Source organism: Lampetra planeri, chromosome 29 (assembly GCF_965212315.1).
Source record: "Lampetra planeri chromosome 29, kcLamPlan1.2.h2, whole genome shotgun sequence".
Classification (NCBI taxonomy): Eukaryota; Metazoa; Chordata; class Hyperoartia; order Petromyzontiformes; family Petromyzontidae; genus Lampetra; species Lampetra planeri.
Genome location: NC_136135.1, coordinates 6,064,318 through 6,089,888, shown reverse-complemented (window position 1 = coordinate 6,089,888; position 25,571 = coordinate 6,064,318). Strand labels below are relative to the sequence as shown.

Genomic DNA, 25,571 nt, shown 5'->3' with positions numbered 1-25,571 from the left:
GTGCAATATGTAAATACACATCAAGGAATTGCCTTTTCAAGTCGCTTGTTTGTGTTATTTCTTTCAGCAGGAAGTGCCCAATGAGCTTCTAGACAATTTGATTGGCGTCTTTCAGCTTGTGATTTTCAGAAATTAATCTGAAGTGTTACCAGAGTGCTCGTGTTTCGTATTCATGCATATATTTAAAAGGGTTTAGGTCTCAGTCAAAACACTATAATTAAGTCATTGGTTCTAGAGTGCAGAACATATACAAATAACTTTGTGTATAAACATCAAGGTATTTCTACTCTTAGCAGTGGGAAAGACATTGTATTGTTCAATCGTAGAATGTGCGTGTTGTATATAATGTTAGTGGGAAGCGGTAGTGTAGCGGTTAGTGTGCTACGCTATGAACCCGGCGCCCCGAGTTCGATTCCAGCTTACGACCAATACCAGTGACGATGATCTAAACCAGTCCTCGGCTTCCCCTAGATCGACTCGGCCTCAAATAATTACCTGGTGCTGTGTATAAACATCGCCGCTGGGGAGACAAAGGCGGCCGGGCGTTGTGCTGGCCTTCATAGGTACTCGTTAACAGCACTTGCCCCTACAGTGTTAATGCTATACGGGGGATCTTTGTCTTTGTTTATATAATGTTAAGAGACACCGTGTTTCTTCCCCATTGCAGACCTCTCCCATCCTTCCCATTATATCATTGACACCACCACTTTAACCCTGCTTAAAGTGGTGTTTCGAGCAGCATTGAGGGTTCTGGATTGAACTTCCGTGCCTATAATGCCTTCCCAACCTTGTGCTGTCGTCAGCCAATATTCTCCCTTTTCCTCGCCTATACTTGCTGCATTATTTTTTGCAGGCCTTGAGAAACGAAGTGCATTGTGAATTATTATGAACCACGACTGGAATGGTATTGGAACTTTTGCAGTATGCTGAACCCCAGTGTAATTATCGCTGCTCATTCCCAAATAGTGATGGTCCAGCGGAGTTGCAGTCATTCGTTGGATTGCCTATCCCAGTACTTGTGGGACACTTCCATTTTCTCTCACAGGGCATTCAATTAAGTTGCCAAATGTAATTTCCTCCTCCACCGATTGGATCTCATCTCGGATGCCAAGCAGTGTTATGGTGATAGGGTGCCCACCAAGAAAATGTTAGGTAACTGGGTGAGTGGCTAGTGATGTTTATAAGTGGCGCTTCTCTTGTCAGATTTTTTTTACCCAATTCCCCAGGATAATCTTTAAAAGTTACGTAAAACATTGTTTACAATAAATGTCAGATTTTTCACGTAACTTCCAAGTGTCCCCCTAAAATTTGTACAAAAAAAATCCAGATTCACTCGAGCGAAATGGGAAAAACACATCGTCTTCGCGATTTTTCCTCCTTGTTAGTTAACATCGGCACATTTTCACCAAAAATAGGCCAAAACGTAAATTGCCAACGTGATTATCTTTGTATTTATTTGCAACAAGCAAAGCTATTAATGATTAAACTATCCCAACGATTACATTAATTTGCCAACTCCACAATCATCACCTGTGTGGTGCACATTTTACAACTCTGCCGAGTTTTGACGTGCGAGCACAGTAATTAACAAACTCCGAAAATCCGTCGTAAAGTTTTTGCAAATACAGTCCCTTTGTGATTTTGAGAGCGGTGGGGGGGGGCACGTGAAAGAGAAGTGATGAATGTGCAAAGCGCGCACTCCCATTGAGCTTCGGTGGCCTTCAGTGTTCACTTGCCACGTGATCCTTGTTACCATAGGTACATGTACAGACTCCCCCAAGCCATGCCTTGTGTAAAGAGGAAACAGAAAACGCATTTCACACCTCGTGAGTCTCTGAAGTGTTAACTATTCAAACTGACATGCTTCGTGGACTCGGCTGAGTTCCTGGACCTGTGTTCAACGTAAGTTGGATTGGTGATCGCGTTAATGTATTATAGTTACTTATTGGTTGAGAAATTCATCTTTTCATTGTGCGTGTGTGAGACATAAAGAGAGCCCGATTTGTTTTAAAGGAGCAGTGTATGGTTTTTCAGTGTGATTTAAATGTCTTATGCAGTGCATTGTGTAACAGATTTTCATTGTAAAACGTTTAATTGATTGTGTACATTTAAATTCTGTAATAGCTTGGGTATGATTGTGCAATTTTAATTCGTATTTTAGGCTAGGATGAAGCTCTAGATGTTTACGTGTATACTCACTACACTATATACTGTGTTTTTGAGTATACAGATGAGGATCACTTTATGTCTTATTGGGACACTAAGTGTAAGCTATGAGTGTTTTAAAATGTATAAATCCAGTGCATAGACATCACTGCATTAACATCACCGCATATAAATAGTGTACTTTTGTGTTCTCTGATGTATTTACTCAAATACAAAGTGCAGTACAATGTCGTTTACGAGTTTACTTTAAATCTGTATTTACATCCGAAGGCTAAGTAGGTCACGTAACTGCAAGTGTGTAGTGAATGTGTATGCAGTGTACGTGTGTATGTGTGGGAAACGTGGATCCCCTGTGATGCAGTGGTTCTTAATTTGGAGTGCAAGTAGCCCTGGGTGTGCGAGGTGCCTTTTCTGGTGGTGCGAGACATGCCAGATTTTGTTTAGAAGGTAAAGCATCGAAACACAAATTAAGCACGGGCACGGAAGTACGACTACTTTGTTTCATCAAACACTATGTGTTTATTAACATACATTTTTATGATTGAGAACCAATGGGGTGCAAGGCTGCAGTAAAGGTTAAGAACCACTGCTCTAATGGAACATCTTCGTCGGTTCAGGCTTGCCTGCCTACGATCCACCTTGGGTTTAGCCAGACTGGATTGTGAGCAGCTCTCAAATCCTTGAAGTATCTGGACACAGTGCCATCGGTGAGCTCCTTCAACAGGCAAGGCTGCATTGGCTGGGTCGTGTAGCCCACATGTCCAGCCACTGCGTGGTCAAACAGCTTCTGTTTGGCCTGATAGAGGCGCGGCACAGGCTAGAGAAGAGATGGGCTGAGGTGGTCCAGGAGATGTGGAGCTGAGTGGATTTGCCAAAGACTGAGAGAGGAGCGACGCTCACAACGAGTGGAGCACCGGGCGGCTAAAATGCAGCAAGTTTGCAAAGTCGGGGGCACAGCTGGCGCATCTGCCAGTCTTCTCAATGAGTCAACCCATGGCACCTGGATCTGTCCCGTGACCTGCCAGAAAGCCATCGACACTTCAAGTGGCCTCAAAGTGCACCTAGCCTGGCACAGGTGCCGTGGTGATGTTACCACCACTTTTTGGCCGAATGGCGCCTGTTGTATGCGTTTGAGGGGCTTCACGCACAAAAAAAACCATCACTATCATGGCCAACTGGGTTCGAACGAGTCATCGAGGTGGAAAGTGAAATCTGAACCGGTTTCGAGTCTCCCCGAGGTCAGCTCACCCTGATAGGACCCTAGCTTTGTGTGTGAATATCAGCACCGTGTCGGTACTAGCCACGCCATTTCCTCACCTTTCAAGGTCGCCTTAATAGGCGCTCGCTAACAGCACTTGCCCCTATTGTCTGTCAGGCTGAACGGTGGAATACAGTAATTGTGTATTTTGCATGTGCGTGTTTTCACTAGGAGCACAGCGACAGTGCGGGTGTGCACCCTCTGTTGCGTTCACGAGTTGAGCTCGAGAACGGGACGTTGAAACCCACTTGAGCATCCCAGACGGCCACACAGGACGATCTTTTCAACTGCCCTGATCCCTGTCCCTTGGAGGGGTATCTCCATGGCAATCCGGAAAGCAGAAAGGGAGTGGCTGGTGCTACAGGAAAGGTAAATATCTGCTTTGGAGAGGTTTTTTTCCTCTCCATTAAACCGTGAAGCATGTACAGAGAGCTCACACACACACACGGTGAACTTAATGCCCTGCTAACATAGTAGATGCACCCAAGCCGCTTGGATTTCTGAACTTTGCTTCCTCGGCAGGAAGCAATGGCCAGGTGGAATTGTGTAGTGAAGTGACTCTCAACATTTATGGATCGGCGGATCACACTGTCAAACCCCAAATAATAATTTGGTGTTTTATGAAAAATATCTGCATCAGTTCCGCAGACGACTTTCCACAACCTTGCGGACCCACCCCGTGGCCTGTTGACCACAGGTTGCGAACCACTCGTGAAGCGCATGTCGGCATGTGCTGTATTGGTCCCGTGTCTTACATTGTATGTTAAATTTCTTTCGCACCGTACCTAGCCAACCGCGCTAATCGGAGGTGAGGGGGACGGACAACAAACTAAACACAAACAGCAGTTCTGAGGAAATGAGTTTTCAATCTGGATTTGAAGATGCACAGCTCCAGTGGCTTCCGAATATCTGAAGGAAGAGCATTCCAGACGGTCGCAGAAGAGCAGCCGAAAGCGCGTGATGCGGTGACCGCCTTTGTCCGATGGCTAGCCAAAATTACTGCAGATCGCGTGATCCATTGTTGATGGATGATGCTACATTGTTGACAGCTGGATTTAATGTGAAGAGTTACACAATAAAATGATGGCCTACCTTTATATGCACCGGTTATTACTAAATCACATCTCTACAGTGCAGTATATGCTGAAATTAAGTGGAGTTCTTTAGGATGAATCGACATGCACATGGGCATTACAATTATCATTCTTAAGGAGTGTTATTGTGCTACGACAGCGAATCCCATTGATATTTAACAGCGCTGGGTTATAACAATTCGTTGTATGATTTTAAATTGTGATATTATAAAGTAGCAGATTATATAATCCACACCAGCGCCGATAAGCGGAATTATTGGCTAAAAGGTAAAAAAAAAATATTTAGTAAATTCGACCTCGTTTGCATGACTTACACATCATGATGTTTCAAAGGACACCTCATACATTGAAATTAGTGGATCGGTGTGTATGAGGAATGCTCCAGCCAAAGATGCAAAACAAAATAGTTACATACATACAAATTAGCCACTTATCTCATATATGGGGCCATGCACGTGATGATTGTCACCGCTGCGGGTGCACATCTCACGGGAAGCTGACCTGTGTGGGGTGAGAAATTACCCTCGGATTTTAACATTTGCATTAAGTAAATAATGTCATAATTGCCATGTGGCAGAGCGAACGGCTCGCGATCGGAAAGGCAGCCAGTTCAGCTCCTGGTCGGGGGTTGACTCAGCCCATCAGCCCTCTGGGATTCATAAAACGAGTACCAGTTTATGGGGAAGTGAACAGTGGTTGTGCTATGCATACCTTGGCTTGCCCTGCCATAGGGATGTGACATTTCCCCCCTCCCCCACCCCTCACTGGCTCAGGGCTGTAAACGGATGAACACCATCTCAACGCTCTAATGAGCAGGAAAAAATCACTTTGACATTGTTTTGTTTGTCAAACATTGCTCAAATGCACGGAAGCCGTTTGCGGTGCACAATTACACACTTTCTCGTTCAATTTCAACGAGGTTAATGACATTTGCACGAGTTGCATTATAACACCCGGATAGATGCAGCGCATATTGCATTCGTATGAAAATGAACTTTTTTTTTATTAAAGAAGGAACAACAACAAAGTGGGTCAGTGGCTCTCTGCCAGTAGAGCAATGCTGTTGCTGCTGGTGGTGTGCCCTGGCTTGTGGCCGGGCCCATATTCCGATGGCAACATTTTTGAAATATTTTTTCAGACGGAAGCATGCGATAGGGAAATGCCTCATTGCGGAGATCTGTTATGTAGGCCGCACACTGCTCTTCGGCTGCAATCTACCAACACCCGGTAATTCTCAATCTCCCCATAAATGTACTCAATCAATAAGATCAATGTAACTTTGTGAGTGTTTGGTGGAAAGCAGGTTAAGCAAGATTGAATATACATTGAAAGCAACCCTGTGCGGTGGTTGTAGTGGGAATTATAACCAAATTTTCATCAAGCCATAGTTATCTTCAGAAATATAATGATGATAATAATACAGTGTTATATTTACAGTAGCTATAATCAACAAGACTGTTATCTTTCTTTGTCCCCACGCAAGCTTTCAAAAGTTGAGAGAACAGCTGGGCTACCCCCGCTCAGAATGGGATGCTCCGTTGCCTAGCAACTCCCTCAAGGGACCTCAAGGAAGCTCCGCCCCTCCATTGCCACGGTAACCACGCTCTCCTGCTCATTAGCATACAAGGGGCATGTGAAGGCATAAGTGCCCCGAGTAACGTTTAATTCAATGGACGGAGCATAAACAAATAGCGAAATAAATGTGCACACATTAGTTACGTTCCGTCTGCTTCGCTTGCACCGCAGAATTTGGCTCGCGCTCAATTTGGCTTGTGTTCAGTGAAGTTCTGGTATCAGCGGGGCACACTTGACAGCTTTGAAGTTCAACCTGCCGTAGCACACGCACTGTAATACCGCTTCCTCTGGGTTCACGGTTCATATTTTGTAGGCAAACCAGAGCACCCTGATGACGTGTTGTGACAGAAATTGTGAAGCATTTGTGTAACCCGCTTCATAGGGCCGTCTGCCAGAGTAACTCGATGAATGTGTAATCGTGAAATGATAATAATTCTCTGCAGACATTAGTTTTATCAGGTGGGTCATTCAATTCTCCCCTGGGCTGTGTTGAGCTATACATAACTTTTTAACGGCCATAATTGGATTGAGATTAAGACGTAAGTGTCACAAGTCAGCTTAGAGCACAGGGTCTCCAAAGAAACTGAAGGAAGCTTCCAAATCTATAAACTCAAAGGTTGGGCATGCTCCTCGGCTTGCCCAATGCATTTAATTACTCGTCAAATGAACACACAGAGGTCACTTGTAAACATATGTTTAGCTTGATATTAGCCACGGTCCACTTAAAAAAGAAATCTTCTAATTGCATCTACAAACCGTTCCTTTGATGTCAAAAGATAATGGCCACATTGCAGAAATTACCCTTTATATTTGTACCACATAGCTACTTGAGACGCACAAAAGAAACATAGGTGAGGAGAAAATGGAGATGGGATACTTGGATATACACGCAAAATATGTAGATATAAAGACAACGTATGATGAAGTACAAGAACTGTGTGAACAGAGCAAGGCGTGCAACATTTAGCGATCACTGAGACATTGTTGAACGCTTAATTTCTATTGTTAGGGGAATTGTTTTGTAAGCGGTCTTTGGCATGGTTGACGTGAAGCTAAGAATACAAGAGTACACTTTGGGCAGAGACCGTTCGTGAAACATTTCATCAGCGCGAGCGTCGTGAAAGTGGTCTCATTTGCCAGGCAGTTTTCAGGACGCCCGGGGCATGGACCTCCCGAGGGGTGATCATCGCAGGACCCCTTTGTTTGAGCACCATCCCAGGTCAGTGCGGGACTTCCCGTGGCTTCGCCTGTAGAGAAACGCTGATCCGCAAGGGCTCACTCAGTAGCGGGGCTGTCATCGTGTGCAGGTGCTGCAAATGCACCGAGCCCGCCGGAATGGACTGGCCCAGGTACCAGGCTGCGAATGTAGCCCAGGATACAGGGCTTTTATTCGGAGCTCCAGGAACTGGGCTATGAATATATCCCAGAATACAGGGCTACGTTTGTAGCCCCGGATAAAGGGCTTTTTTCATAGCCTCCAGATTCAGGTCTACGAAAATGGGGGAAATGTTATGCCCTGAAACCATTGGCCATTCTGTGCCACTGGTCTCGTGGCTAAAGAGATGTCTTCTTTGTAGCCGCTATTTACTCTCACATAATTGCACAGTGTTATTGGTTAGTATAATAGTGAGATGTACATGCAATCTTTTTTTTTATTCTGTAAGCCAGAGATGACATAAGTCGTGATGGCAGGACTGGATTGTTAAAGCCATTGCTTCGAGGCTTTTTTGAATTGTGTAAAATATGATCAAATGTAACTATCAGTGTTGCACAGTGATCATGCAGTGCTGATAGTGTTACCCTCCAGTGAATGGCGTTTAACCTTTCATTCAATGCTGCTTATTAAATTATCACTGTGCATTTAACCAGCGCCGATGTGTTTACATTATCTTTGACATCGAGGCTGCCCCTAGCTAGTGCATTCCGTGTTTCGTCAAATGAAAACTTGAGAATGTATTTAAGCCTCCGCCTGAATGCGGCCGGTGTAGATATAAAGCCTGGAATTGTGTGCAGGTGCGAAACCTGTTGCCCCGTAATGTTTTAATGCGCGGTATTTAAATCGGTGCGTTTCAGGAACGGTGCTTTTAAAGCTGACGTGGAGCAACAACATGACCGTCGGACTCTGCGCCTGCCCAAACTGCCTGCTCGCGTAAACATTACCGCTGCGTTACGAACTCTGGAGCGTTAAGCATCATCACGTTGCTGGGTGCTCGTGTGGCCAGCGAGCTGGCTCAGTGGTAGAGTGAGTGGCTTGGATGGTTGACAGTTCACATCCTGGATGGGGAGGTGGTGGGGATTGACTCAGCCCATAATCCTTCTGGGGTTGATAAAATAGGTACAGTTTTGTGGGGAGGTCAACGGTGGTTGTTCTATGGTGAAACTCACCCCCGCTATCAAGAGGTGGCATTTCACCCATTTGCACGGGGCCGTAAATAGGTGATCGCAGATTTGATCTGAAAATCACTTTGTGTTTTCTTGACCAGTTGTAGCGCTGGGGATTCTGACAAGGCAACACTTTGCCGTGTCGCCTCCCATGTGACGCCTCCACTCAAACGTGCTCAGGCAAATCACCAGAGATAGCACCACCCCTGCATGCAGTGATGCCCCCTTGTGTATACATTTGTCTTTTTTGTCATAATCGAATGCGATGTACATTGTGGCCAGTCGTTTCTCTGAGACGAATAAACGAATAGAGTTTGAGATTTCGATTTAAAGCTTTCGTGACTGCAGGGATTCATCTTCTTGGTTCTTTCGGTAAAGTCACGTAGAATGGAAATAATAAAATTATAAAAATAAAACATAATACAATAATTATCACGACGTTTCGGCCACAACGCAAGCAGCCGTCCTCAGGTGGAGAACAGTCTCATTCAGACTCTGTCTTCTCGACAGACCTGTTCTCCACCTGAGGACGGCTGCTTGCGTTGTGGCCGAAACGTCGTGAGAATTATTTGATTATGTTTTATTTTTATTATTTTATTATTTCCATTCTATGTGACTTTACCGAAAGAACCAAGAAGAAGAGTTTGAGATCTTTGGTGATTCCTGGGACTACCTTGGCCTAACAAGTTAATTGAATAAATTAGTAAAAAAAACATTTACTTGTTTCATAGTGATAAATGCATATACAAGGGGAAGATAACGAAAAATGATTCCCCATATAGCCATACAGACTCTTCTAGCAAGTGCTGTTCACGAGTACCTATGGAGGCTGGGACGGCACGGATGCTGTGGCCAGAACCACGCCTGTCCACCTTTGTCTTCCCAGTGCTGATGTTCACACACCGCACCGAGTACTCACTTAAGGCTGAGCCGATCTAGGGGAAGCCCATCACGGGTTCAGATAATCGCCACTCATGTTTGCCATGGCCGGGAAATTAAATCAGGTCACCGGGTTCGTAGCGCAATGCACTCACCACTACACTACCGCTCCCCACACACAACACCCACACACTCACTTAAAAGCCTAATGGTCGTGCGGTAGGCATCTATCACATCTACAAGAGGAATGCGCCCCTCTGTGGCAATTTAAATACCACATGGAGGCTGCCGATTCATAATGTTGACAACATCTATACACACACCCTGACCGCACGCTTGTAATCTCGCATAACTCAAGCAGACGTGTCGCAATCACATCTCAGTCGAAGATACCACACACCAGAGGTCGCAACCGGGTACCCGATACCCGTACCCGATACCCGGCTACCCGTACCCGGCCAGGTACGGGTGTGGGTACCCGTTTGCGACCCTGGTGTGGCCGGGTACGGGTACGGGTAGGCCGTGAGTCACTGGTGAGTAACCATTTGTCACTCATTTCGGGTAGGGCACGGGTACGGGTAGGGAACGGGTATCCGTACCCGGCCGGGTACGGGTACCCATTTAGCGACCCTGGTGCGGCCTGGGTACGGGTAAGGAATCAAACCCGTTTGCGACCTCTGCCACACACACACGCTGGACATGTGTACAGAGTGAATACACAATCACCTCCCCCACCCTGTCTCACCCGCATGTTCTAGTCCGCACTTCCACTGCTGCGTACTCTGGACAGCGAGCACCGCTCGTTGTTGCAAAGCTTCGTGGAAGATTTTATCAACGGCTTCCTTACCGACGAGCTTATCCCAGACACTCTCATTGAGGTGGTGGCGGGCGACTTCACGGAGGTAAATCGCTTATTCATCCCGCCTGAATATAACTACGAATGCCTAGTTGTCATACATTATCGATGAAATGTCATAGAGAATATATTTGACCGATTGTTACGTTGGCTCTCACACCAGGAGTGTGAATAATGTAAGGCATCGATCAGCGTGCCTTTGTATAATACTGGTTCCCCAGTGGACACGTGGATGAAAACTGACTGCTCTGGAAGTAATTGTGTGTGGTGCAAGAGGCCTTGGAATGGTCAGCCTATGCTTTACCAAGTTGTAACTGATAATTGAAAAATAAAAGTTAAATGTTTGAGTGTGCTGATATAACGCAATCATAATGCAGTGTATTGTGGCACAGTACCTTGACTAGGGTAATACCTACAATTGCTATTCATTACTTTTTTTTTAATTGCCGTCTAATTTCCTTCAGTAGCCAAATGGTCATCTTGTCCTTAATATATGCTGTGGCCCATGCTGTGTTGTGGCTGCAGGAGTGTCGAAGGTGATAATCACCCAACCTCATTATAACCGTGTGGCTCAATTGGCCCTAATGATAAGCCACAGTGGAATTGTACCACTTTCTCTCACGTTGCTCTTCAAACTAGCAATGCAGCGCTCTGTAACATTAGGCTTCGTTAAATAGTCCAGCTTTATACATGTCGTCAATTTCTGTTCAATTTATTCGGGTCTCATTTGATTTTTTTTATCAATGTGAATTGAGCTGCATGCATTGCGCAACACACGTGTTGGTTAAATTGATTGATATTAATGAGTGGGAATATTCTCTGGAGCCGAGTATCAGTGGTCTTTCTTTTCCGGTGCCACTGGTAAATGTGAGAATACTGTTACAGTATCTCCATATATTCCACTGAATACAGATGCCAGATATTTTTTCGAGCTTTTTACAACCGATTTTTTTTACTCATTGTAAATTATTATAATAGGAACCATTTTAATGGTAGAATTGAAATTTTTTAAGAGGTAGAATGACTAGGTGTATGGTAACTGCACTGTACAGACTTAAATGAACGAATGGATATGGAGTAAATAAATTGAATGCAATACAATAGTTAAAGTTCAATCAATATTTATTTCCATAAAGCACAATTTTCTAAACGATGAATCTGTTTATGAACAAATAATACAATCAAAGTATAACCTAACAAGTATTAAACAATATCCGCATAGCCAGCAAGAATAGGTGACTATCGAGTGCAGTTTAAAACGTTCCGAGGAGAGGCCCTCTTAAATATAACGAGTCAGAGACTTTCATAGAGTATGAACCACAAATGCATAAGGTGGGATCTATGCTTAAGAGCAGAAACAGGTTCGTGTTTAGTGTACTTTGTCAGTAAAAATACCATAGGTGCAACACAATCGTCACAGTTCCAACGACACAAAAGAGGTCAGTCTTGCCTTTATGATCGTACACCAAAAGATTTATGATAATTCAAACATCCTACCGTTCCTGTGCTCTAGCCAAGGTCTCTGGCCGTGTTGAACTGATATTGTTCTACAATGAGCTTGAACCTGAAAAGGAACAATTTTGAAAATCTAAAAAATATTTGCAGATGTTAAGTACAATTGCCACATTCAACGTTTTAGAATTATGTTATTATTGTATGTCAATGGTTCCAATGATGCACTTTCTTTTTTCATTGTGTAGCTACGAGGTAATAATGTAAACAACTTGACTTTCGCTGTAACCTTGTTTTGCTTCGATACCATTCTAAAGTACAGGTAATACGTGTGAATAGTTTTCACCAGTCTTGTATTAATATTTTTTATAAACTAATTTAAATGTCATATTTTTTGTACTGCTCAATATTCGAATATGCAGTCATGTAAAAATCCTTATCCTCATTTATTGTAACGTTCTGACCAGCCCCTACTGGACATGTGAAAATGAGTTTCATAGTTCATCGGATTGCTCCAGTATAAATAAATATTTTGATTCTGTATTCATGTATACTATAATGAGATCTCAACTATGCTCAGTTAATTGACACTGTCACAATCAGAATGCTTATTTATACTGGAGGAAATCCGATGAGTGATAAAGCTCTTTTTCACAGAGGTCCAGTATATATCATACTAGGTACAGGACAATGCAGCGCTTGTGATACTTTCTTTTTTTCCTCTCTCCAAGAATCAGTCCGTGCACAAGGCCGTACGAAAACGCGACCATCTATCAGAGACTAACTCGTATGTTTTGGCTCAAGAGGCTAACTCAGCTCTCACACAAATTAATTCGAATTCTGCTTCTCTGCTTGAGCATCATCGCACACAAATATAACTGCCAACTGCATTCGTGACATTTTTCCACACCACAACAATACAATTCTCAAGAGAAATATTGTACTGTATACTCTTTGGTTCTTTCGGTAAAGTCACGTAGGTATAAAATAAAACATCGTGATTTAATTGATTTTAATCTTGATTTGAAGCTTTCCTGACTGCAGGAATCCATACTCTTTGGTTCTTTCGGTAAAGTCACGTGGGGTATAAAATACTATTAATCACGACGTTTCAGGCGCAACGCAAGCGTCCGTCATCAGGTGGGAAAGCCCGTGATTTATTTAATGTTACTTTATTTTGTTTTATTTTATACTTACGTGACTTTACCGAAAGAACCAAAGAGTATGGATCCCTGCAGTCCCAAAAACTTGAAATCTAGATTGTACTGTATGGCAATTTTTTCACAATATATTCATGTTTTTTTAAATGCTTTATAAAGTAGAATGAAATTTGTCCAAAATCACATTGTTAATGTTTTTATTTGAAGGTTTAGAAATGAGTTTACCCAAAGCTGGAAGAAACAAGCAAGTATTCTGCCTGATGATATCACAGCTGAGGTGGCCATCCGACATAAGAGAGAAAGTCAGCTGACCTGGCCCCTTGGCCCTGATAAGTTGTCCATACCAGCCGTGAGAGCAGTGGTAAGTTCATTTTTTTTCTCTACGTACAATGTTTTTGGCAATTAGAGTACAGCACATTGATTTTCTGGAGGAAAATTGTGACTTGTTTAGATCCGATGACTGGAAACATTTACTTAAAACAACGTGGAAGGTGTGACATTATTCGAAAATGCCGATTATTTATGGCTTTCTTTGATCTATGTCTCTACCTAAGCAGAGCAACCCCTGGAAAGAGGCCTACTTATCACAGATCTGCCACGAGATTATCGCCGAAGTGGTTCGAGAAGAGGGAACAAAGGTGGCGAACTTCGTCCTTCAAAAGAGAGGCCCCTGGCAATGGCACACGGATTCCCACCAGCAGGTTAGTAGTTTCACCCACCCTACACGTAGGCATAAATTTCGATTTAAAGCTTTCGTGACTGCAGGGATTCATCTTCTTGGTTCTTTCGGTAAAGTCACGTAGAAGGGAAGTAATAAAATAATAAAAATAAAACATAATAAAATAATTCTCACGACGTTTCGGCTACAACGGAAGCAGCCGTCTTCAGGTGAAGAATGAGACACTGCCAAGCTAGGAGCTTATACATAAGCTGGGTTGGAAGTGGAGGTCGAAGAAGAGCGTCTAGCTTGGCAGTGTCTCATTCTTCACCTGAAGACGGCTGCTTGCGTTGTAGCCGAAACGTCGTGAGAATTATTTTATTTTGTTTTATTTTTATTATTTTATTACTTCCCTTCTACGTGACTTTTCCGAAAGAACCAAGAAGATACACGTAGGCATGTTTTATTCATTTCGCACAGCACGTAGCCAACCATCCTAATCGGAGGTGCGGGTAATTTGGTCCTGGGAATAAATAGTGCGTTTACATAAATACATGAAAAGTGGACTCTCAAATTACTCTACCATCGGCATGGCTAATGTCATACACACGTGATGATTACAGTATATATTTAATTTTTAAAGACCCTTTTGAATGTAACTTCCAAGTATTTGCGGTGCATTTAGGGTAACATATACATGAATATAAACACCTGTAGAGATTCTTCTTGCGAGCAGATTTCCCCTTCATTTACTTTCCTGCCTGCTGGTATAGTTCCAAGCAAAATGTGCAAACCAGTGGGTTCCCAACATCGGTTACTGACATTCGTCAATGTCAGTGAATATATACCCTTGGACGTATTTATTCTCGGGATACAGTGCCCCAAGATACTTAATCAATGGACCTCATTACCTACTATAAAGAACAACCCTGAAGCATTACCGTGTGTAAAGGGGGGCATGCACAAAACATTCTGGGCAGGAGCAAGGTGCGGTCAATGTTGAACTTGACAAAAATGTTTGACACTAAACGGGCAATGAGGAATTACATATGCTTTTGTATATTATGCATTCTGCTCGAACTCTCGCCCCATATGTATATAGCGTTACAGTTTTTTCGTGTATAATTCTACAAATTGTGCACATTTTTGGATTCAGTCCTATTCCATACAATTTGTATCTAAAATGTTGCTTACAAGTTAAAAGGAGACCACAGCAGATCGCCCAGTCTGAGAAGTCACCACATAATTGACATCTATTTGTAAGGCGCCTTCAACTAATGTATCAAGGCGCCTTGTAAGATTAAGGAAAGGCCAAGAGAGTAGAGCTAAATAGAATAAACATACTTAAATGTGTTTTTAGACGCGACTTAAAATAGTCCACATTGTAGGTCAAACCATGATGTGGGTCACCTTCATTATCATAGCTGCAAATGACGCTTCTTAAATTTGTACCAATATTTCAGGACTTGATTTTGAGAACTTATAAGGGGGGCTGAACCTTCAGCAGGTGGAGGGTTCAGCTCCCTTCCACCCCACTCCCTGCGATGCTTTGGGGCTGATATCGACCACGCACTTTAGCAACCACAAGGCGCAGCAGTAAGGACGTTCTTTGGGGCCGTCCATAAATGACGTCACGCGATTTTGGACGATTTTTGACCCCCCCGCCCCCCTTCGTCACACGGCGTCACAAGTCAGACCCCCCCTCAAATATGACGTCACAAAGCTATGCCACCCCCCCCCCCCCCCCAAAAAAAATACATGCTTCAAATCGCTTTAAACTACTGTATTGTCATTGTAGTGCGTATTTAATGTGGCGCTGCAGAAACATTTATTAAAAAGTCTATTTAATTAAGTAGAACGTGTTGTCTATTTATTTAAAGTTGCGCATTTTGATGTGACGTGACATTTCTCAACCCCCCCCCCCCTCGTCACACATCGTCACAAATGTCTGACCCCCCACCCCACCAGGTGCGTGACGTCATGGATGGACGGCCCCTTTTTCAGCAAGGAGAGGCCCAATCTCGATCCACAGGGTGTTGATGCCTGCGTCGTTTTTCTTTTTTTCAAGGTGGCGGATGTTGCAGGTGGGAGGCTCCTCGATGGCTTTGTCTTGCAGCAGCTGCTCGTGATCCTGGGCCATGACGGCGGAGCCGTGCTGCGGCGCGAAATGCAAGAAAAGCTTCTGCATGGTATGACGAGATTGGGGGTGACCAAGGTGTAACCGCCCATAACATAGTTTGCGTCTAAATACTTTAAAACAAAACATGATTTCAAAATTTCACTCTTGGACACAACCAGTATTCCATCTTCTTTTCCGCCAGTCGTCACATGGCAGCCGACGAGACTGAACTTTGTTAAATCCTTCCTTTCTTTGATCATGGAAATCTCTTTCTCAATACCTTTATATTTTTTTTACTTTTAAGTCTTTCCTTTGCATCAGTCCACCTCTTGCATGGTCGGCCTCCTCTTCTTGCTACTTCCACATGGCTGTGCAAGGCCATCGATGGTAACGTATTTATATATCTTGCACCAAGCACCTGCTGGCCTAGATTTTATACTTGTAATCTTAACTTTTTTTATTCTCGATACTCCCTGGATTCCTCTCATCCAGTTTTTTTTCTGGCTACCAGCTTATAAAAGTTGAAGCAAGTGATGTTATAATACCCACTATAGTACTTAATGTAGGAGAAAAGTTTGCTTTAGACTAGGCGATGAGTGATCATTCTTTCGCGAAATCCCGATATACACTCAAAATGTTTAAATGCAATAATTGAATTTTTATTATCCAGCAGTAAAAGAATATTCTATAATATTACATTATTTGATTTGTGAAGCTTGAGCTGAAATTTTCATGTAATTGCTTAGCACATTTTTCTCAAACAGGAGCTAAGAGAATTCTGCATTGCAGTTGCACAGGGCATCTTTGGTATAATCAACCATCGTTAAACAATTGAAAGAGTATATATGTAATGTCTTCTGTATGCTTTTCCGGTAATGCAGGGGTGCTCATGAGCCTTTTGTTACGGAGGTTTCTTGACATCACTCAGCATGAGAATGTAACTTTGAAAAATTACAAGCTAAAACATCTCCACGTGAAGCTGTTTAATGATGTGGTGAGTTAAACTAACATACATTATTTCATACAAACAAGTTAAGTCTCGCACAGGGTAATGACATTTCCTATACTCTTTGGTTCTTTCGGTAAAGTCACGTAGGTATAAAATAAAACATTTGTGTGAGGGGGGGGGGGAATTGAGAATATTACAAGATATAAACTAAAGAAAATAGGAAAGACTATGCTTGACCGGTGCATCATATTTCTAAATGCCCAATTCTGTATATCAGATGGTTTGCTAAATGTGGGTGTTTTTAAATGTGTAATTCTACTGCATAAAACTACCGTATACTATTGGTTTTGCCTCGTCGTACTATGTGTGGGTAGTTTACACTGGCCCAGAAACTCCTATTGTTCACAAACTTCACAAGTCAAAAACGAAGCCAACCTACCTCGATTTCACAGAACACTGTCAGTCAATGGAGATGTAGATTCCATTGTTCAATCCACCGCTGGAAGAAGGCCTCCCCATACCATGCTGGTCATGAAGATTGTGTGACCATACTTCACCATACTCGTCAGTAGTAGTTGGTGAAGGGCCGGTTCAGATATTACTGGCCACTGATGTTAGCCATGGTCAGGAATGGAACTCAAGATCGCCGAGTTTGTAGCGCAGTGCGCAAACTGCTGTACCTCAGCGCAACAAAGTGCTGAGGACCAACACGCTCAAGCATATTATATTTACACAGGCTTTCCAGTAAGGTATTGCAGCTGCAACAATGTGGTTGTATAACGAGCATGATAATTTCCATTGTAATAGCTATGCGACCAATGTAGGAGAGCCGACGTTCTTTAAGGTGCCTTAATAATTTTGTATGTTTTGTGTGGGTGTGTGTGGCCAAGGCCTGCGACGTGATTCTTGATGAACTGAGCCACCAAGTGGAAGAGGATATGGAGGAGCTGCATCAGAGAGAGTGCCATGCAGGGAGAGGGTACGCTGGTCTATGAGGAGGTGCACGCTGGGTCAACGTACTTGCACCTGACATTCTGCCTTCTTGGTTTCTGTCCGCCAACACGTGAAACCAATTACTGTATAGCCAATATAATGGTACCCTTTGATATGCTCTTTCGTGAATTATGGGTTCCTTTGTTATAAAATAACCCATATTATTCAGAGTTAATCATCCTCTTGAATCTTATAAAATTCTGCATTTTTATGAATAAACGAGCTCTAAATGACATTTTGACTATTGTCTCTCCTCCACATTAAAAATAAATTGTTTCCTCTCTTGATTGCGCACAGTAATGTCAGAAACTTTGCAGGTCAAGGATGTGATTTATGTAAGCTGAACATCATTTACCTTTGACCAAATTAGACTGACTGTAGCCAATATTATCATAGCTTAGAAACAAAGCAGGCTTGAGCCAATGGATTATTGAATCTGTCTGTGCGGAGCTCTTGAGTATCGTTCCCTTGTGCTGATTGTCTTCCCTGGGTCCTCATTTACTCAACATCCCAATGCAGGATTCTTTGGGTCTTTCGGTATAGTCACGTAGATAGGTTCAAAGAAAATAACAAAAAACTATGACGTTTCGATCGCAACACAAGCGCTCGTCATCAGGATGTGATCAAAACGTCGTAGATTTAGTTATTTTATTTGAACCTATCTACGTGACTTTACCGAAAGACCCAAAGAATATGAATTCCTGCTGTCACGAAAGCTTTGAGTCAAGATCCCAATGCGGGATTCTACCGAAAAGAGCCTTGAGATTCATTGAAGTTTTCCTGGATATATGAAGAGAATGATTATTTAAACCTGATGGTCATGAAATGTATAAACATTACGTTGTTCCAGGCTTAAACATACCCGCCGTCATGTGAATCATGGCCACTTTTCATAACGGTGCAGTATATATTGTATTTAACGTGAACTGTTAATGTTACATACTGTATACATGATCAAGTGTGAATACAGTAATCTGTATCGTATAATTAAATGGGCAAAAAGTAAAACAGCGACTTGTATTGTATATATATGGCATACATGTTTTATTCAGCAGCATTTGTAATTCTAGAAATTGCCAATTTCATTACTATACTAACAAATATTTGACCCTATTTTCCACATGGTATGACGTTTTTCTCTGTAAATTCAAATAAAATGTTGGAGGTGCATCTTAGCTTTGTGTGTGTGACCAGATTTGTATAACTTCAAAGTCAGAATATTTATTCATATTGGAGGAACCCGATAAGTTACATGGCTTTTTTTTAAACATGTCCAGTAGGGGTGGGTCAGAACGTTACAACACCAAACAATACAAAAACACGATAGTAGTGTAAAAAGTACAAGGTAAAAAAAATCACCCAAACACATACAAATTAAACTAAACCATCCCCATCCTGCCAGACAAAGGCCACTGAGTATAGGAAAGATAAAATCCCATAAAAATATATAAAAATAAACTATGTTTTATCTTACCAGGCAAAGGCCACTGAGTTATTATCTTCTTTTTTCAGAAGCGACCTGGCCACAAGTGATAGTTCAACGAAGTGGCTTATCATGTGGAAATTTATTGCAGCAAAATAATCTAAACTTGACACCGGGCTCGAGTTTTGGGTGCGTCCTACTTTCTTTAGCATCTTATAATCTGGAGAATGTGGTAGTTTAGTGTTGCTAGACTCACAAAATACTCGTGTAAATAATTTGATGAGAAATTAATAAATAAGGCACAAACCGATAGGACTGGAATTTTTTAAATTCGCTTTACAACAAAGTTAAGGAATTTAACTGAGATATAATGGATAGTTCAAAGAACATAGCAAGTCTGGTGTAATTTGTAATTGTATTAATGCCAATATTTTGAATTTCTAATCTCCGAGAATTGTAAATATTTAGGGGCATTCAACAATGTTTAGATCTCCACTTGTGCCTCTCGTGTTTATTCTGATGGTTTGCGTATTCAATTTAATCTCATTGAGGCTCGTGTTATTTTCTGTCGAGTAAAATTAAAGTTAAAGGTGTACGTACGGTAGCCCTGAAATGTATTGCCCAAGCCACTGCTGGTGGAACGATCTCCACAAGAGGGAGCCCTAGAGAAATGTAATGTAACTGGAAATGTGGATTTTCTCCCCAACACACCGGTGTGCTGTACTAGTAACGAATTGGCATGTTCTGTTTACGTGACAAACCTAGTTATTGTAGAGTACTGTGCGTTGTCTACTGTACTGGTCATGTGGTTGCTTCAGTGGTTGAGGATACATGGGTCTCCCCCATCCCCCACAACCCTGCCCCTCCACCCTCTACCCCTCCTCTCCATTTCCCATTGGTCTCCCCTCCAGCCACTACCAGGCCTAGTCATAGTCAACCCGCCCCTCTATCTGCATATGAGGAGTGGGGGGGCTATAGCGAAGTCGCCCCTCTATAGCCCTGCCAAGCGTTAGTCACAATGACAGAATGACAGACCTGGGTGTTTATACATATTTCTATCTATTCAACGTTTTATGTACATGAGATTAATCATGATGGATATTGATGAGGTGTTACATGCTGAAGATCTCTTGGAAGACAACATTTCGGGTGAACTGACGATCATCGTTCAGAAGCAGTCCTTGTTGACGATTTTGGTGTATGCAGACTTTCACGTTGTTGTGACTTCTGGAGCGAGAAAGTGCCACGTAGAACTGTCCGTGTGAGAATGCGGCGGTCTTAAGATTGATTCCGAAATTATTAAAAGTTTGTCCCTATGACTTGTTGATAGTAATTGCATAAGCAGGAATGACCGGGATCTGTCGTCGCTTCAAGACAAAGGTAAGAGTAGTGTCGGTTGGAGCCAGATCGATTCGAGGAATAAAGACCGTGTCGCCTCGGTTGCACTCAGAGATGATTTCAGCTGTGATGAAATTGCGCTGAAGACTTGTGACAATCAATCACGTTCCATTGTACATTCCCTTCTTGACATTCAGATATCTCAGCAGCCTGATTACAATGCCTTTCTTTAGCAGCAGAACGTGTGGCAGCATACCTGAAGGTGTCTGATCGTTGAGAAACTCAACTGAAAAATGCATAGCATCGCTGGGATCTTGGGAGACTACGGAATCAGCGCTATAATATATATCTGGATCTCCTGGGATGAGTCTTATGATCTGTCGATTAAGCTCGAGTGTTTGCTCGTTTGTTGAAGACACGATCACTCGTTTCGCCAAGTTTTCGACCGACAATTGATGGATCTCAGTTCCGAAGATTTCACCAATAAGATTGGCGTTCGTCATCATTTGTAGAGGAATTTGTATGACTTTGTCGTCGTTGACTCCTGGAATTGGCGCGCCTTTTCCTGTTCCAGCTTGCAGAAGCCAAGTATTGTGGTCTTCTTGTCCTTTGCTACGCATGTTGGTCGTGAGAGTGAGATTCAAGAAATGTCTCCACAGCGGACTCGATTTTATGGACGTCTTGATGATGTCCGTTCTTGTTCCTTGTGGCACGACTGGCAGTTTCACGGAAATCTCCTCCAATGATGAAAGCTTTTCTTCCAAACGGTTTCTCGTTCTGCACGATTTTGCGAAAAAGCTTATCAATGCAACGCAGTCCATGCTTTGGAAGCATCGTGATTTTGTCGATGATGAGTTTGGCTGTGCGAAGGACTTGCGCTTCAGGTGAATGCGGTCGCATTGACGAAACGGAAGTGTCGAATAGTGGATCTGGAAGCTTGAATCCACTGTGAGTTTGAAGACTTGTGCAACCAAGTCCGGCCAATCTGATGACTGTTCTCCTGGATGTGAGTTGGCGACGATTTCAGGCCAATTGGGATTCGCTGTCATGGTAAGAGATCTGGTACACCCCATTTGTGGAAAAATTACAGCATTATTGCAACGCTCGTGCATATTTCGAGGAGATCCTTTTCATAGCTGAATGGCAAGATGACTGCGACGCCGGCTGCAACTTTCGCGTTGTTGGCAAGATTAGCGACGTGATCAGCGAGTCCCTGATATTGCTCCGCACGAAGTCGTTGTTGATTTTGTTTGATGAAGTTGAGATTGTTGGCTTCCACTTGCAGATAGGAATCGACCAGCCATTGCTGCGTCAATTTTCCAGCGCTCATGACTGGGTTGAAGCAGTGGCGAATAGCAGTTTGTGCTGCTTTGTACTGCAGCATGCTGACGTTGGTTCGAACTCTATTTATCTGCACACCTTTGTAGGCTTCGCATTGCCATGTTGGCTGCCATCCTGGTTGACCGTATGGAAACAGCAGCGCATACGTCATCAGATCCATATTGGGACTCAAGATGTTGATGAACAGCTGATTCGGATCTTCTGGATTTCGTGGATAGATGTGAATGTCACGATGAAACGGAGGCTCTCCATCTTAGTTGACAAACACCATTGCAACTTCATTCGATGTTGGAGCATTGTAGCGTCGTTGATCTGATGGACGATCTCGTCGAAACGCCATGTTCACAACAGGAAGTTGGTCGCCTCTGATTTGTGCTTCCGCAATTGACTGTGTTTCGACCTCACGCATCAGCTGATAGCTTTGCGCGATTCTGTTGTGCTGTCTGAAGAAACGATCCAGTTCATTCAGAATCTGACGCTGGCATTGATCGTTAGCTTGTTGTCTTTGTAGAGTGTCTGTGGCTTGCATGCTGTCGATGATGTACAATTGCGCGTACTGTGGCTGTTGAGCGCCTGGAGATGTGATGTCTGGTGGTAAGTTTGTCACTGAACCTTGAACACATACGGTCCACGTCCAGGCAGATCCACGATCTTTTCTCCCATCGATGCAAATGAGAGAGCATTGTTGTAAGATCTGATGTGGTCACGTAAATGTGTACGACTTGGTGAGTTGACATCTGATATGAGTTGACGGAGGAATTCGGGATATTCCAGCTCGACTCCGTTCTCATCTTGTGGCTTCGGCAGCTTGACTTTTCCTTTTCGGCAGCAGCTTGTGAACTTTCCATCTGATGGGACGCTCATCCTTAAAGTTCTTTGAATCACAGAATTGGCAAATGAAACTCAGCGGGCCGCAATCGTGAGCATGAACTCCTTCCTCTACAAAGTGAATCACTTGATCGCGAATCATCTGGCTGTAAAGCTCTTGAGCTACACGGTGCGCTTCGGCGTCAACTGCTCGTCGTGCTTGCGATTCAGGCGTTTCCACTCTCGTGCTGCACGCTTTGACTCGGCATTAGCTTCTCGTCGTGCTTGTCGCTGCTCCAGGGATTCTTGTTCTCGGGCTTTGCGATGGGCTTCGGCGTCAGCTGCTAGTCGTGCGTGGTATTCTTGAGGCGTTTCCCGCTCTCGTGCTGCACGCTGGGACTCGGCATGAGCTTCTCGTCGTGCTTGTCGCTGCTCCAGTGATTCTTGGTTTTGGGCTTTGCGATGGGCTTCGGCGTCAGCTGCTAGTCGTGCATGGTATTTTTGAGGCGTTTCCCGCTCTCGTACTGCACGCTGGGACTCAGCATTAGCTTCTCGTCGTGCGTGTCGCTGCTCCAGTGATTCTTGGTTTTGGGCTTTGCGATGGCCTTCGGCGTCAGCTGCTAGTCGTGCATGGTATTTTTGAGACATTTCCCGTTTTCGTGCTGCACGCTGTGACTCGACACGAGCTTGTCGGATCCTGTCTAGAGTTTCTTGGCTTTGTTTTTGAATCCATCTCTGCTGTCTTTCTCGATTTAGCCGTCGTTTCCTTGTTGCTGGATGTTCGTCTCCGTCCATCGTCTACAAAATATGTTTCATTGTTTGTAAGATAAAATTTTTAAATAACTCACCTTCAACTACTTATTCACTTAATGTCTTGAGACACGATCGGATGTACGGCTGATAGTTAAGTTCGATTAAAAAACTTAAAAAGAACGCGAACGGCTTTGCTGTACTTGAGGACTTTCAATAATTCTAGATTTGAAACTTTCGTAATTGCAAGGATTCATACTCTTAGGTTTTGCAGTAAAGTCACGTAGGTAAAAATACATAATAAAAGTAATAGAAATTATAATAGAAATAAAATAATAAATCACGACGTTTCGGAGGCAACACAAGTCTCCGTCATCAGTTGGGACCGTCACAGCTGAATTTACTGTATCAAGTGAGGAAAAATCCAAGAGACAAGCCCTTAAATACTGGGGGGGGGAGGGGCTTATCTGAATGTGGTTGCCGGGGAGTGGCGGGCGAGCTTGTATTTAAGGGCTTGTCTCTTGGATTTTTCCTCACTTGATACAGTAAATTCAGCTGTGATGGTCCCACCTGATGACAGAGACTTGTGTTGCCTCCGAAACGTCGTAATTTATTATTTTATTAATGTTATTATTTATATTATTTATTTTTATTTTTACCTACGTGACTTTACCGAAAAAACCAAAGAGTATGACTTTCAATAAGTCGAATAAGAGCGGCTTTACTTCACTTAAAACTTTCACTCTCCAGACCTTTTTGACGATCCCACGATGTAACTTTAATGTGAATGAATGTAAATGTATTTTAACTTTAGTTGTGATATTTAAATTCACTTCTAACAGCTATGATTTATTCATCACTGAAAGAACCGTTAGGATGATTTGGCACTTGCGATATAAAATAAATGATAAAAAAAAACTTGTGTCATTTTGCCTCAAACATAAATCGGCGCTTTAAAAAGTTGTAGATATTTTTGAAAATTGAGAAAAACATTTAAGGCAAAAAATTATTGTCATTTGATGCTAGTTAAATTTCGATTTAAAGCTTTCATGACTGCAGGGATTTATCTTCTTGGTTCTTTCGGTAAAGTCACGTAGAAGGGAAATAATAAAATAATAAAACATCATTAAAATTGTAAAATAATAAAAATAAAACGTAATAAAATTGTATTTTATAATGTTTTCTTTTTATTAATTTATTTTATTATGTTTTATTTATTTTATTATTTCCCTTCTACGTGACTTTACCGAAAGAACCAAGAAGGTTGATGCTAGTTGTAATTCCTGGCGAAACGTCGTGCTCAGATTGTAAATGTTGTGGGTTTACTCTCCAACAAACCGGTTATCTTCTACTAATAACGAATTGTCATTTTTTTTTACGTGACAAACCTTGCTGATTGGCTGCGTGCCGGGTGGTGGCGGGTTGAACGACACATTTATATCTTACGCGATTGTAAATGTTGTGGGTTTACTCTCCAACACACCGGTTTTCTTCTACTAATAACGAATTGCCAATTTTTTTACGTGACAAATCTTGCTGATTGGCTGCGTGCCGGGTGGTGGCGGGTTGAACGACACATTTATATCTTACGCGATCTAACCCAACAAAACAACTTTGGATGGCCAATTTCTAATCTCACATTGGTGCCTTTTCCGTGGTCACAAAAAAGTGAGCCCGAAACGTCGCGATTTATTTTTTACCTACGTGACGTTACCGAAAAAACCAAAGAGTATACACAAAGAAACCGAAATTTATTTAGCCCTCATAATGTAGGAGAGATAAAATAAAAGAACGACAATTTGGAGCGCTTACCGAGCGGACAGCCGCGTGTGACGAGGCCGACATTGTAGACGTCACTGGGGCTGCGACTTGTGCCCTGCACAGCAGCGGCAGGAACCCCCCCCCACCACGGTGACCCAATCAGAGGAGGGCGGACATCTTGGGTAGGGGAACCCGACCGCGAACCGCAGCAGCGCGCCAAGCACGGCAAGCCCTGCCCCCCCAACACCACGCCCGCACCGCCCCCACCGCTACCCCCCTCCCACTGCCCCCCTCCCCACGCTCCCACCGGCCCCACCCACTCCTCCCCCCCACCGCTTCTTCCCCCTGTCCTCACTGCTCCTCCCCCACCGCCCCCACCACTTCCCCCTACCCCCCCACCGCTTCTTCCCCCCCACTGTCCCCCTCCCCCCGCTCCTCCCACTCCTCCCCCCCCACCCCCACCGCTTCTCTTCCCTGTCCTCACCGCTCCTTCCCCACCACTTCCCCCTATTCCCCACACCGCTTCCCCCTCACCGCTACCCCCCCGCCCCCATCGCTCCCCCCGCCCCCACCGCTCCCCCCCCACCGCACCCCCCACCGCCCCCCGCCC

At 43.4% G+C, this 25,571-nt stretch overlaps 1 protein-coding gene and 1 long non-coding RNA gene across 3 annotated transcripts; one reads left to right on the top strand and one right to left on the bottom strand.

The window, feature by feature from the left end:
- The first annotated feature begins 58 nt into the window (after window positions 1-58).
- LOC144728613 (uncharacterized) lies at window positions 59-18,716 on the top strand. 2 transcript variants are annotated; one of them, XM_078608163.1, is made up of 12 exons: window positions 59-1,902; window positions 3,596-3,793; window positions 6,002-6,112; window positions 7,238-7,312; window positions 8,167-8,242; window positions 10,113-10,256; window positions 12,394-12,449; window positions 13,030-13,183; window positions 13,380-13,523; window positions 15,549-15,669; window positions 16,481-16,593; window positions 17,439-18,716. In XM_078608163.1, exons 2-12 carry the CDS (start codon window positions 3,747-3,749, stop codon window positions 17,541-17,543), a joined length of 1,146 nt encoding a protein of 381 aa, XP_078464289.1. In that variant the 5' UTR covers window positions 59-1,902; window positions 3,596-3,746; the 3' UTR covers window positions 17,544-18,716. The 2 variants fall into 2 exon arrangements, with proteins under 2 accessions (XP_078464289.1, XP_078464288.1); XM_078608162.1 differs by having other exon boundaries at window positions 13,377-13,523.
- Window positions 18,571-25,138, bottom strand: LOC144728617 (uncharacterized). Its single transcript, XR_013587546.1, has 2 exons — window positions 25,013-25,138; window positions 18,571-23,248 (listed from the first exon to the last, which is right to left on the bottom strand). It is a non-coding gene; the product is annotated as an uncharacterized LOC144728617 (long non-coding RNA).
- Window positions 25,139-25,571: the final 433 nt, after the last annotated feature.